Source organism: Anomaloglossus baeobatrachus, chromosome 6, assembly GCF_048569485.1.
Source record: "Anomaloglossus baeobatrachus isolate aAnoBae1 chromosome 6, aAnoBae1.hap1, whole genome shotgun sequence".
In the NCBI taxonomy this organism is placed as follows: domain Eukaryota; kingdom Metazoa; phylum Chordata; class Amphibia; order Anura; family Aromobatidae; genus Anomaloglossus; species Anomaloglossus baeobatrachus.
Genome location: NC_134358.1, coordinates 179286207 through 179299487, shown reverse-complemented (window position 1 = coordinate 179299487; position 13281 = coordinate 179286207). Strand labels below are relative to the sequence as shown.

At 47.9% G+C, this 13281-nt stretch overlaps 1 protein-coding gene across 2 annotated transcripts in view; it reads left to right on the top strand.

Moving 5' to 3' along the window:
- The window catches only part of LOC142243034 (acetyl-coenzyme A synthetase, cytoplasmic-like), a 66702-nt gene that overhangs the window by 30925 nt on the left and 22496 nt on the right, over positions 1 to 13281 (top strand). For both annotated transcript variants that reach the window (XR_012724296.1, XM_075314536.1), the window contains exons 11-13: positions 2536 to 2668; positions 11608 to 11664; positions 12249 to 12329. Coding sequence is in view for 1 of the 2 variants with exons in the window: in XM_075314536.1 (XP_075170651.1) it covers positions 2536 to 2668; positions 11608 to 11664; positions 12249 to 12329 (271 nt within the window). In the remaining variant the exon portion in view is untranslated. The remainder of the gene's footprint in view (positions 1 to 2535; positions 2669 to 11607; positions 11665 to 12248; positions 12330 to 13281) is intronic.

Here is a 13281-nt window from a genome sequence, read left to right as displayed (position 1 = left end):
GTGCTTTGGGTCGTTGTCTTGTTGGAAGATGAAATGACGACCCATCTTAAGATCCTTGATGGAGGAGCGGAGGTTCTTGGCCAAAATCTCCAGGTAGGCCGTGCTATCCATCTTCCCATGGATGCGGACCAGATGGCCAGGCCCCTTGGCTGAGAAACAGCACCACAGCATGATGCTGCCACCACCATGCTTGACTGTAGGGATGGTATTCTTGGGGTCGTATGCAGTGCCATCCAGTCTCCAAACGTCACGTGTGTGGTTGACACCAAAGATCTCGATCTTGGTCTCATCAGACCAGAGAACCTTGAACCAGTCTGTCTCAGAGTCCTCCAAGTGATCATGAGCAAACTGTAGACGAGTCTTGACCTGACGCTTTGAAAGTAAAGGTACCTTACGGGCTCGTCTGGAACGGAGACCATTGCGGTGGAGTACGTTACTTATGATATTGACTGAAACCAATGTCCCCACTGCCATGAGATCTTCCCGGAGCTCCTTCCTTGTTGTCCTTGGGTTAGCCTTGACTCTTCGGACAAGCCTGGCCTCGGCACGGGTGGAAACTTTCAAAGGCTGTCCAGGCCGTGGAAGGCTAACAGTAGTTCCATAAGCCTTCCACTTCCGGATGATGCTCCCAACAGTGGAGACAGGTAGGCCCAACTCCTTGGAAAGGGTTTTGTACCCCTTGCCAGCCTTGTGACCCTCCACGATCTTGTCTCTGATGGCCTTGGAATGCTCCTTTGTCTTTCCCATGTTGACCAAGTATGAGTGCTGTTCACAAGTTTGGGGAGGGTCTTAATTAGTCAGAGAAGGCTGGAAAAAGAGATAATTAATCCAAACATGTGAAGCTCATTGTTCTTTGTGCCTGAAATACTTCTTAATACTTTAGGGGAATCAAACAGAATTCTTGTGGTTTGAGGGGTTGAATAATAAATGACCCTCTGAATAAACTTTTCACAATTTAAAAAAAGAAATAACATTCTTTTTTGCTGCAGTGCATTTCACACTTCCAGGCTGATCTACAGTCCAAATGTCACAATGCCAAGTTAATTCCGAATGTGTAAACCTGCTAAATCTGCAGGGGGTTGAATACTACTTGTAGGCACTGTACATACATACATACATACAGACACGCATACTGCTCTGCTGCATGCATGCATGCATGCATACATACATACATACATACATACATACATACATACATACATACAAACACACACCTTGCTCTGCGGGGCCCACACACGCACGGGGGGACAGGGAGGGGCGGGGAGGGAGTGATGTCCCACATACTGATCAGGTCACGGTGCAGATGGGGCCCACACAGCGCTGGAGGGAAGCGATGTGCTGGGGGTCGGCTGGCACTGTGACTCCTTCATCTGTGCGACCAAGCAGGACGCCGGGCAGTAGCTCCGCCCACAGATGATGCTCAATGCAGGAGAACACAGTGAATGCTGTGGTCTGCGGGCCTTAAAGGGCCGGCAGCCACAGTTTCCAGTGCCAAGGACTGCGGTCCCCGGAACTCGGCCTGGGGGCAGCAGAACTGACGAGGCCGAGTGGGCCCCCCCCAGCTCTCCAGGGCCCCGGCATTTTCCCGGGTATGCCGCGTGCTGACGCCGGCCCTGATCTGGGGCAATAGCAGGCTGTAGCAGCCTGCCGTGACCATGTCGACCCGCTCATTTAATATGCACACCCATCATCTCTCAGTGCTGAAGCTGGTGCTGACAGGTGGGCGGGGTGATGGGCGGGGAATGCACGCATATTAAACAGCCTGTCCGTATGATCACCCCTGGCAACTACAGCCTGGAGTGATCATGTGCGGCTGTATTCACTGCCCCCCGCGCATCGTCATCAGCGCGGGGTGGTTGTGCAGTGAATCATTATAACTCACCGGACACGATCCCTGTAGCACCGCGATCTTCTCCTATCTGTGGCGGCGGCGGCTGTGTGGAGACTAGCGGGGTGCACAGCGATAACGTCATCGCTGTGCGCACGTGTCCACACGCAGCCACCGCCGGCACAGACAGGAGGACATCGCGATGCTGCAGGGATCGTGGCCGGCTCCACTCAACAGCGCTGATGCTGGCACAGACGGGAGGAGGAGCAATCCTGCAGAGAGTGAGGTAAGGTGATTATGAACGTTTATTTATTTATTATTTTTGTGCCACAGGATGCGGGCCGTATACCAGGATGGGGGGCGTATAGCAGAATGAGGGCATATAGCAGGATGGGGGTATATTATGAGCAGGATGGGGGTATATTCCAGGATGGGTTATATAGCAGGATGAGGCCATATGCCAGGCAGGAGGATCATTACCAGGCTGGGTTACCTTTTAGTAGAGAATTTGGGGACATTACCCCATAACAGTGTCAGCAGCAGATCTTCGCCCCATAACAGGGTGTCATGACCACATTTTTTGCTTTAAAATTTTATGTTCCTATTTTCCTCCTCTAAAAGCAGGGTGCGTCTTATGGTCCGGTACGTCTTATAGTCCGAAAAATACAGTATTGACCTCCCCCCTAATGTCTCTTACTTCCATGCAGATACGATCTGAATTCTTTAAAAATACTGGGTACAGTCGGAGAGCCCATTAATGCAGAAGCTTGGTTGTGGTACTACAACACTATTGGTAATCAGAGATGCCCCATTGTTGATACTTTTTGGCAGACAGAAACGGTAAGTGCTCTTTACCCTTGCCCCTGTACATGTGGATTTAAGCTCTGTAAAACCTTTTCACATTCAGATATTCAAATTTTTTTTGGCTTTTTTTTTTTAGTCATTGGTGGGGTGTAATTTTCTTTCATACGCTTTTCTTATTTCCAATATTGGTTGCAAAACAAAATATTTTTTTTGCTTGCTTGTTTTTACCACAAAGGACCGCTGAAATACATTTTAAAATGCTTCCCCCATTCCATAACCATTATTCTTGTATATCTAGGTATGGTTATGGATGGAGGAAGCATTTTAGTGTGCGTGTGCGTGTGCGTGTGTGTGTGTGTGTGTGTGTGTGTGTGTGTGTGTGTGTAAAACTAATATATACAGTATATCTGTGTGTGTGCTTTACACACACTCATATCTTATGTGTGTGTGTATATACTGTGTATATGTGTGTGTATATGTGTGTGTGTGTGTGTGTGTATATATATAATATATATATGTGTGTGTGTGTGTGTGTGTGTGTGTGTGTGTGTATGTATGTTATTATATTTTTATTTTTACACACATTATGCCCCAATCAGTGATCATAAAATAACTGGGGAGGGGCATTTCAGAACTGACTGGATCTCCTACAACTGAGCAGCTCTTGCTCCCTCCATATATCCAGCTTTCACATACCTAGATCCAGAGTGGGAAGCAATGTCAATGCAACTGATACTGCACACTGACCATTATTCCAGCATTGTTTTATATGGCAAGTGGCAAGGCAGAGGTGGTAATAAACCTTGTCTGCGTTTTCTATGGGGAGTCCTGCTGTGTCGGACAGTCACCTCCCCCACTCAGCAACTTGCATCAACTTGTGCAGCTCCTATCAAGGCCGGATGCAGTCACACAGCAGCCCAAGAAAGTAAAAGGTCCAACTTCTACCTACAAAGCGGCTTCTGCCACAGAAATATTATTGTACTGCAAGGGCTCATATAATATTTTTGCATAGGAGCCCTTTTCTGTCTGTCGACTGCTACACTATGTTTAGACCTTGTGGACAATTACAGTCTATGTGCAGTCTGGAAGTAGTTAAATTATGTTTTCATAGTGTTTAGTTATACATTAATACTATAATCATGACTTGTGTAATAGAAAGATAAGTAAAAAAGCTGCACTACGTCACCGTCTAAAAGGGAAAGCGTATACCAGTGATGCCGTCACTTGGTGATGGATAACCTCACTTTAAATTGCTCCTGGATCACCTGCATTGAGGATCTGTCAGCTTTTATTACCTGTTTGTTTCAGTAAATACTTGTATTTTTCATGAAAGATCATCTCCTCTAATAACTTGGTGTAGAACCGTTCTTCTTTTAATACTCCTATGAAATTTATGATAAAATTATTACCTGTAGAATCAGTGCTGATAGTGTCACAAGGGGAATGGTAAGAGTTGTTCATTTTATATATTTCTAATAGGAATAACAGAGGAATAGCGCAATTCAGATTTACATAGAGATATTCCAGAACTTCCCAACATATGATGGATTATCGGATATCTGGTTCCCATGTTCAACGTAGGCTCAGGAGCTGAGCCTGCATCAGTCCCGGCAGATGATGGCTGTGTTACAGTCATCATCTGCCTCGAACAGTAGTAAATGGTGCTGAAGCTTTACATGCTTCTGTTAACCCATTAAATGCGGCTGTCAGTATCTGACTACTGCATATACATGCTCTTGAATAGTGATTTTTGACTATATATTGTAGTCTAGTACAAGCGATTGGACAATCACTGGTTCAAATCTCCTAAGAGGACTAAAGAATACAGTACAATAATAAAATTTGTGAATTTGAATCTCGCCAATTTTCCTAATTTTAAAATATAAAAAATACAAAAAACGTGGTAACTGCTGTTTGTAAAAGTCGGCTCTATCAAATCCAATTAATTAAACTGATCTGTGAAAGCCATAAAAAGAGTAATTGAAATGCCAGAATTGTGGTTTCTTGGTCGCTGCAAGAAAATACATTGAGAAGTTATGAAAATGTCATAATTACTTCAATATGGTGTCAATAAAATGTGCGTTCACCACACAACGAAAAGCTGTCACACAGCACCATCGACCTAACAATATTAAAACTCTGAAGACTCAAAGAATACAAACTTTTTTTTTTTTTTTTTACTACACACGACTCAAATAAGGAATAAAAGTAGAAGCCATACCACTTGTAATTCTGCTCTCCTGGACAATCATATTGCCATGTTGATTGTGCTTTAAAAATGACATCATAAAAAGAAAACCTATAAACCCATTATGGAATTGTGCTTTTCTTTGTCGCTCCATTGGGAGACCCAGACAATTGGGTGTATAGCTTCTGCCTCCGGAGGCCACACAAAGTATTACACTTAAAAGTGTAAAGCCCCTCCCCTTCTGCCTATACACCCCCCGTGCATCACGGGTTCCTCAGTTTTCATGCTTTGTGCGAAGGAGGCAGACATCCACGCATAGCTCCACATCTTAGTCAGCAGCAGCTGCTGACTATGTCGGATGGAAGAAAAGAGGGCCCATAACAGGGCCCCCAGCATGCTCCCTTCTAACCCCACTCTTGTCGGCGGTGTTGTTAAGGTTGAGGTATCCATTGCGGGTACGGAGGCTGGAGCCCACATGCTGTTTTCCTTCCCCATCCCTTTAGGGCTCTGGGTGAAGTGGGATCCTAATCGGTCTCCAGGCACTGAGACCGTGCTCCATCCACAGCCCCTGGGGACTCTGCTGGACAAGGAGCCGAGTATCGTCAGGGACAAGGCCCTGCTACTTTGAGGTACTCTGTGTCCCCGTGGGGACCGCGCACAGAAACACTGCAGCATTGCTGGGTGTGTTAGTGCGCCGGGGACCGCAGCGCTGACCGCGCTTGTGCCATCACACACTGCAGCGTGGCTGGGTGTGTTAGTTTACTGGGGACTACCGCGCGCTGCCATTTCACACTGCAGCGCGGCTGGGAGTGTTAGTACGCCGGGGACTACCGCGCCGACCGGGCTTATACGCCGGCCGCGCTTATAACTTTAGTCCCCGGCTTTTGCGGCCTAATCTCACTTTTTTCCCGCCCCCAGGCCTGCCAGTCAGGGGAAGGGCGGGACGCTGCACAGGACGTCAGCGCTGAGGGCTGGAACATGCTTTGCATACTCCACCCCCCTCACTGTGCACAGTGGGGCACCAGATTCCCGCACTTTCTAGGGCACGCCCACGGCCCCCTCCTCTCCTCAGGACGCCGGCAGCCATTCCTGTCAGCTCTTCTGACGCTGGAGAGGGGAGACAAGCTCTGGGAGACCCAGGCAGGGATTCTGGTGATCACACAACCGCTTTGAGCGGGCGGTAAGCAGCACCTGAGGTGCTGGCCCCACTAGTGCAGAAGTGTACATATAGATTTATATGCTTATAGGCTATACTTTACACTGTATGGTGCACGGTTGATTTTTGGCTATATACCCTCCTGGATTGCTCAGAGGAGACAACAGCATGTCGTCCGCAAAAAGCAAGGGTGCCAAAGCACAGGCTTACTATGCTGCCTGCGCCGCATGTACGGCTATACTACCGGCAGGTTCCACCGACCCTCATTGTGTGCAATGCTCGGCCCCTGTGGCACTTTCTCAGCCGGAGCCTCTGCTAAGGGTGGCCCAGGGGGAACCACCTGCTAACACTGTCCAGGTGACGGGGACGGAGTTTGCAGTTTTTACTGATAGACTTTCTGAGACTATGGCTAAGATACTAGAAGCCTTGCAGTCCAGACCGGTATCTCAGACCATGGGCACTGTTGAATCATTGCACCCTGGTCCCCCTCAGTTGGAACAACAATGTGCTCCCGGGGTGTCTCATAGATCCCAGGGTGAGGTCTCTGACACGGACCGCAGCCCCAGACCGCCTAAGCGAGCTCGCTGGGAAATTCCCTCGACATCATCACATTGTTCAGGGTCTCAGCGGGGGGACTCTCTGTATGATGAAGCGGAGGTAGCTGATCAGGATTCTGATCCTGAGGCCGCTCTCAACCTTGATACTCCTGATGGGGACGCCATAGTGAATGATCTTATCGTGTCCATCAATCAAATGTTGGATATTTCTCCCTCAGCTCCGCCAGTGGAGGAGTCAGCTTCTCAGCAGGAGAAATTCCGTTTCAGGTTTCCCAAACGTACGAGTATGTTTCTGGACCACTCTGACTTCAGGGAGGCAGTCCAGAAACACCGAGCTTGTCCAGATAAGTGTTTTTCCAAGCGCCTTAAGGATACACGTTATCCCTTCCCCCCTGACGTGGTCAAGGGCTGGGCTCAGTGTCCCAAGATGGATCCTCCAATCTCCAGACTGGCGGCTAGATCCATAGTTGCAGTGGAAGATGGGGCTTCACTCAAAGATGCCACTAACAGACAGATGGAGCTCTGGTTGAAATCCATCTATGAAGCTATCGGCGCGTCTTTTGCTCCAGCATTCGCAGCCGTATGGGCACTCCAAGCTATCTCAGCGGGTCAAGCGCAAATTGACGCAGTCACACGTACGTCTGCGCCGCAAGTGGCGTCCATAACCTCTCAGACGTCGGCATTTGCGTCCTACGCTATTAATGCTGTCCTGGACTCTGCGAGCCGTACGGCGGTTGCATCCGCCAATTCGGTGGCAATACGCAGGGCCTTGTGGCTATGGGAATGGAAGGCAGATTCTGCTTCCAAAAAGTGCTTAACCAGTTTGCCGTTTTCTGGCGACCGCTTGTTTGGTGAGCGATTGGATGAAATCATCAAACAATCCAAGGGAAAGGATACATCCTTACCCCAGGCCAAACCAAACATACCCCAACAGAGGAGGGGACAGTCGAGGTTTCGGTCCTTTCGGGGCGCGGGCAGGTCCCAATTCTCCTCGTCCAAAAGGCCTCAGAAGGATCAGAGGAACTCCGATTCATGGCGGTCTAAGTCACGTCCTAAAAAGACCGCCGGAGGTGCCGCTACCAAGGCGGCTTCCTCATGACTTTCGGCCTCCTCACACCGCATCCTCGTCGGTGGCAGGTTCTCCCGCTTTTGCGACACCTGGCTGCCACAGGTAAAAGACCGTTGGGTGAGAGACATTCTGTCTCACGGTTACAAGATAGAGTTCAGCTCTCGTCCTCCGACTCGATTCTTCAGAACATCTCCGCCTCCCGAGCGAGCCGATGCTCTTCTGCAGGCGGTGGGCACTCTGAAGGCAGAAGGAGTGGTGGTCCCGGTTCCTCTTCAGCAACAGGGTCACGGTTTTTACTCCAACCTGTTTGTGGTTCCAAAGAAGGACGGGTCTTTCCGTCCTGTCCTGGACCTAAAACTGCTCAACAAACACGTAAAGACCAGGCGGTTCCGGATGGAATCCCTCCGCTCCGTCATCGCCTCAATGTCCCAAGGAGATTTCCTTGCATCGATCGATATCAAAGATGCTTATCTCCACGTACCGATTGCTCCAGAGCATCAGCGCTTCCTGCGCTTCGCCATAGGAGACGAACACCTTCAGTTCGTGGCACTGCCGTTCGGCCTGGCGACAGCCCCACGGGTTTTCACCAAGGTCATGGCTACAGTAGTAGCGGTCCTCCACTCTCAGGGTCACTCGGTGATCCCTTACTTGGACGATCTGCTGGTCAAGGCACCCTCTCAAGAGGCATGCCAACACAGCCTCAACGCTACTCTGGAGACTCTCCAGAGTTTCGGGTGGATCATCAATTTTCCAAAGTCAAATCTGACACCGGCCCAATCGCTGACATATCTTAGCATGGAGTTTCATACCCTCTCAGCGATGGTGATGCTTCCGCTGAACAAACAGCGGTCACGGCAGACAGGGTTGCAATCTCTCCTTCAAGGTCAGTCACACCCCTTGAGGCGCCTCATGCACTTCCTAGGGAAGATGGTGGCAGCAATGGAGGCAGTCCCTTTCGCGCAGTTTCACCTGCGTCCTCTTCAATGGGACATCCTACGCAAATGGGACAGGAAGTCGACGTCCCTCGACAGGAACGTCTCCCTCTCTCAGGCAGCCAAAGCTTCCCTTCGGTGGTGGCTTCTTCCCACTTCATTGTCGAAGGGGAAATCCTTCCTACCCCCATCCTGGGCGGTGGTCACGACGGACGCGAGTCTGTCAGGGTGGGGAGCAGTCTTTCTCCACCACAGGGCTCAGGGTACGTGGACTCAGCAAGAGTCCTCCCTTCAGATCAATGTTCTGGAGATCAGGGCAGTGTATCTTGCCCTAAAAGCGTTCCAGCAGTGGCTGGAAGGCAAGCAGATCCGAATTCAGTCGGACAACTCCACAGCGGTGGCTTACATCAACCACCAAGGCGGAACACGCAGTCGGCAAGCCTTCCAGGAAGTCCGGCGGATTTTGATGTGGGTGGAAGCCACGGCCTCCACCATATCCGCAGTTCACATCCCGGGCGTAGAAAACTGGGAAGCAGACTTTCTCAGTCGCCAGGGCATGGACGCAGGGGAATGGTCCCTTCACCCGGACGTGTTTCAGGAGATCTGTTGCCGCTGGGGGATGCGGACGTCGACCTAATGGCGTCCCGGCACAACAACAAAGTCACGGCATTCATGGCACGATCTCACGATCACAGAGCTCTGGCGGCAGACGCCTTAGTTCAAGATTGGTCGCAGTTTCAACTCCCTTATGTGTTTCCACCTCTGGCACTGTTGCCCAGAGTGTTACGCAAGATCAGGGCAGACTGCCGCCGCGCCATTCTCGTCGCTCCAGACTGGCCGAGGAGGTCGTGGTACCCGGATCTGTGGCATCTCACGGTGGGCCAACCGTGGGCACTACCAGACCGACCAGACTTGCTGTCTCAAGGGCCGTTTTTCCATCTGAATTCTGCGGCCCTCAACCTGACTGTGTGGCCATTGAGTCCTGGATCCTAGCGTCTTCAGGGTTATCTCAAGAGGTCATTGCCACTATGAGACAGGCCAGGAAACCAACGTCTGCCAAGATCTACCACAGGACGTGGAAGATATTCTTATCTTGGTGCTCTGATCAGGGGTTTTCTCCCTGGCCATTTGCCTTGCCCACTTTTCTTTCCTTTCTTCAATCAGGATTGGAAAAAGGTTTGTCGCTCGGCTCCCTTAAGGGACAAGTCTCAGCGCTCTCTGTGTTCTTTCAGAAGCGTCTTGCCAGGCTTTCTCAGGTACGCACGTTCCTGCAGGGGGTTTGTCACATTGTCCCTCCTTACAGGCGGCCGTTAGAACCCTGGGATCTGAACAGGGTTCTGATGGCCCTTCAGAAGCCACCTTTTGAGCCTTTGAAGGATATTTCTCTTTCTCGCCTTTCGCAGAAGGTGGTCTTCCTAGTAGCAGTCACATCACTTCGGAGAGTGTCTGAGCTAGCAGCGTTGTCATGCAAGGCTCCTTTCCTGGTGTTTCACTGTTTCACCAGGACAAGGTGGTGCTGCGCCCGGTTCCGGAATTTCTTCCTAAGGTGGTATCCACCTTTCATCTCAATCAGGATATCTCCTTACCTTCTTTTTGTCCTCATCCAGTTCATCAATGTGAAAGGGATTTGCATTTGTTAGATCTGGTGAGAGCGCTCAGAATCTACATTTCCCGTACGGCGCCCCTGCGCCGCTCGGAGGCACTCTTTGTCCTTGTCGCTGGTCAGCGTAAGGGGTCACAGGCTTCCAAATCCACCCTGGCTCGGGGGATCAAGGAACCAATTCTCGAAGCCTACCGTTCTTCTGGACTTCCGGTTCCCTCAGGGCTAAAGGCCCATTCTACCAGAGCCGTGGGTGCGTCCTGGGCTTTGCGGCACCAGGCTACGGCTCAGCAGGTGTGCCAGGCGGCTACCTGGTCGAGCCTGCACACTTTCACCAAACACTATCAGGTGCATACCTATGCTTCGGCGGATGCCAGCCTAGGTAGACGAGTCCTTCAGGCGGCGGTTGCCCACCTGTAGGAACGGGCCGTTTTACGGCTCTATTACGAGGTATTATTTTACCCACCCAGGGACAGCTTTTGGACGTCCCAATTGTCTGGGTCTCCCAATGGAGCGACAAAGAAGAAGGGAATTTTGTTTACTTACCGTAAATTCCTTTTCTTCTAGCTCCAATTGGGAGACCCAGCACCCGCCCTGTTCCCTTCGGGCTGTTGTTTTTTCGTGTACACAGGTTGTTCATGTTGAATGGTTTCAGTTCTCCGAAATTTCTTCGGATTGAAGTTACTTTAAACCAATTTATTAGCTTTCCTCCTTCTTGCTTTTGCACTAAAACTGAGGAACCCGTGATGCACGGGGGGTGTATAGGCAGAGGGGAGGGGTTTACACTTTTAAGTGTAATACTTTGTGTGGCCTCCGGAGGCAGAAGCTATACACCCAATTGTCTGGGTCTCCCAATTGGAGCTAGAAGAAAAGGAATTTACGGTAAGTAAACAAAATTCCCTTCTTTTTGCACAATTTCAATGCACTTGGTTCAATACGCTTGGAAGTAAAATAATAAAAAGTAATGATACAATTCTGTATGGGCCGAAAGATAAAAAGTTATGACTCTTAGAAGAAGTTAAGAAAAAACGAAAAAAGAATACAAAACAATCCTAGAAAATCTCATTGTAATAAAGGGACTAAATGGATAATACAAATGTTAACAAACAGACATGTCAGGAGTGGTTCTCTTTCTTAGGCCGGTTTCACATTTGCGTTGTTTTGACGGAAACTGAATCCAAGACACATACAGTACAGTTCATATATTTACAGTGGAAGCGCGACACCATGTGGACACATGCGGTAGTGTATGAAGCACACAACCGCATGGTATCGCGCTTCCACTGTAAATAAATGTACTGTACTGCATCTGTGCTGGATTCCATTTCCGTGAAAACTACGCAAATGTGAAACCGGCCTAAGTGAAAAGTGATACAGATGCTTTTTTTTAAACGAAATTTTACAAATTTATTATGTTTTCATTAAACTGTATAGAAATGTACATTAATGTGGGTTTTTTTTTTCTGTTTTCAGGGAGGTCATGTCATTACTCCTTTGCCAGCAGCTACACCTCTGAAACCAGGATCTGCTGTAAGTATTGTCATAAATGTATATATCTGCTGGAGAGATACAACTATCAGTAGGGTCAACCTTCCTAAGCCATCTATATGGGCATGGAGATCATAGGAAGCTGAATAATATGATTCCTTGATATCTGCAATCTGAAGTTTTCTTCCAGAGAAATCCACGCTTTTCTTTAAAGGCATGGTTCAGCACCTAAAATATAATTTTTAAATATCTATCTTTACACCCTAACCACTTTTGTAATTGGATTTATTATAAAATACTCTATATTTTCACCTGTCTAGCTAATCCCTAAATGTGTTTTTGTTTTTGGTTGGCGTTTCTAAATCTGATTATCATTATCAATATACACTAAATCTGCCTTTATATATTTGCACTCGTGGGTCTTTACAGGAAAGTTGCATTGATCTCTTGTCATTTTAACGTAACTTTTCCGTTAATATTAGAAGTTGCATAATATTGATGTTTTGTGAACATTTCCATCTTTTCTCCAGATATATTTGAATCACCCTACAAATTTACATAGATTTAGTTACACATTTTCTATTGCTTGCTTCTATAATGATTTAATCAAATTCTGGGTTTTACAGACTTTTCCATTCTTTGGAGTGGTTCCTGCAGTACTGAATGAGCACGGAGAGGAGCTGGAAGGAGAAGCCGAGGGCTATCTGGTAAGTGTTGTGAAATTCCTTATTATTTTGTGACATCCTGTAAATATGTATTGAAGGATTTGTCCAAGATGACACAAGAATGGCTGCATTCTTCGAAGCACAGAACCACACCTGTCTGCAGGTGATTTGTAGTATTGTCCTATTTCATGGAGCTGAATTGCAGTACCAGACACAATTTTTATGGGGGGGTGGTTTGGGGGGGTTTGGGGGGGGTGGAAAGCAAGCAGCCTTTTTTTCTCATTGTACTCAGAATTGCATAAAAGGCCACACGTGTAGAAGTTCCTTGCAGAGTGACTGGTTTGGAGTGGTACTGTGCTTGAAACGTCTTAATTTGGCTTTATAACCTTTGTTCTAGTTGGTATCCAAGTGATAAGGTATTAATTGGTATGTGTTGGTAGATCCCAGCGATATACTGCTACATATTGTAGTTGGAATACCTATAAGTGCTAATCTATACTTCTTAAAATGTTTCCAATAACAAAGTAAGTATTTAAAGAGTTCCTAAACTGTTATATAGATATAGATTTATAATATATAATCTCTATATCTCATAGGAAGAAACATTGTAAAGGTATTTATTATGTAATTTGTTTGCATATAAGTGGTTTCCAAACCTCTGCTTTTGCCCAGTCTGTTTGCCTACCTTCAGATGTTTTGATCTCAGAACACTCATTTGGAGTACTGACCATGGCAGTGAAAGGGTCGGCATCTGTTTACTCCTCTGTGTTGTACGTCCAATTCCATCTTCCTGCAGAGGTTTATCCCCAGAGTTAAGCCTGCTTTACACCTTACGATATCACATACGATATCGTATGCGTTCGTAAACGCCCCCATCAATTTGTTGAACGTGTCACACAAACTATTATTTGCCGTTACACGTACTTACCCTTGCATATGACCTCGATGTGGGCAGCGAGCGTCCACTTCCTGGAGTGGGAGGGACGTTCTGCGT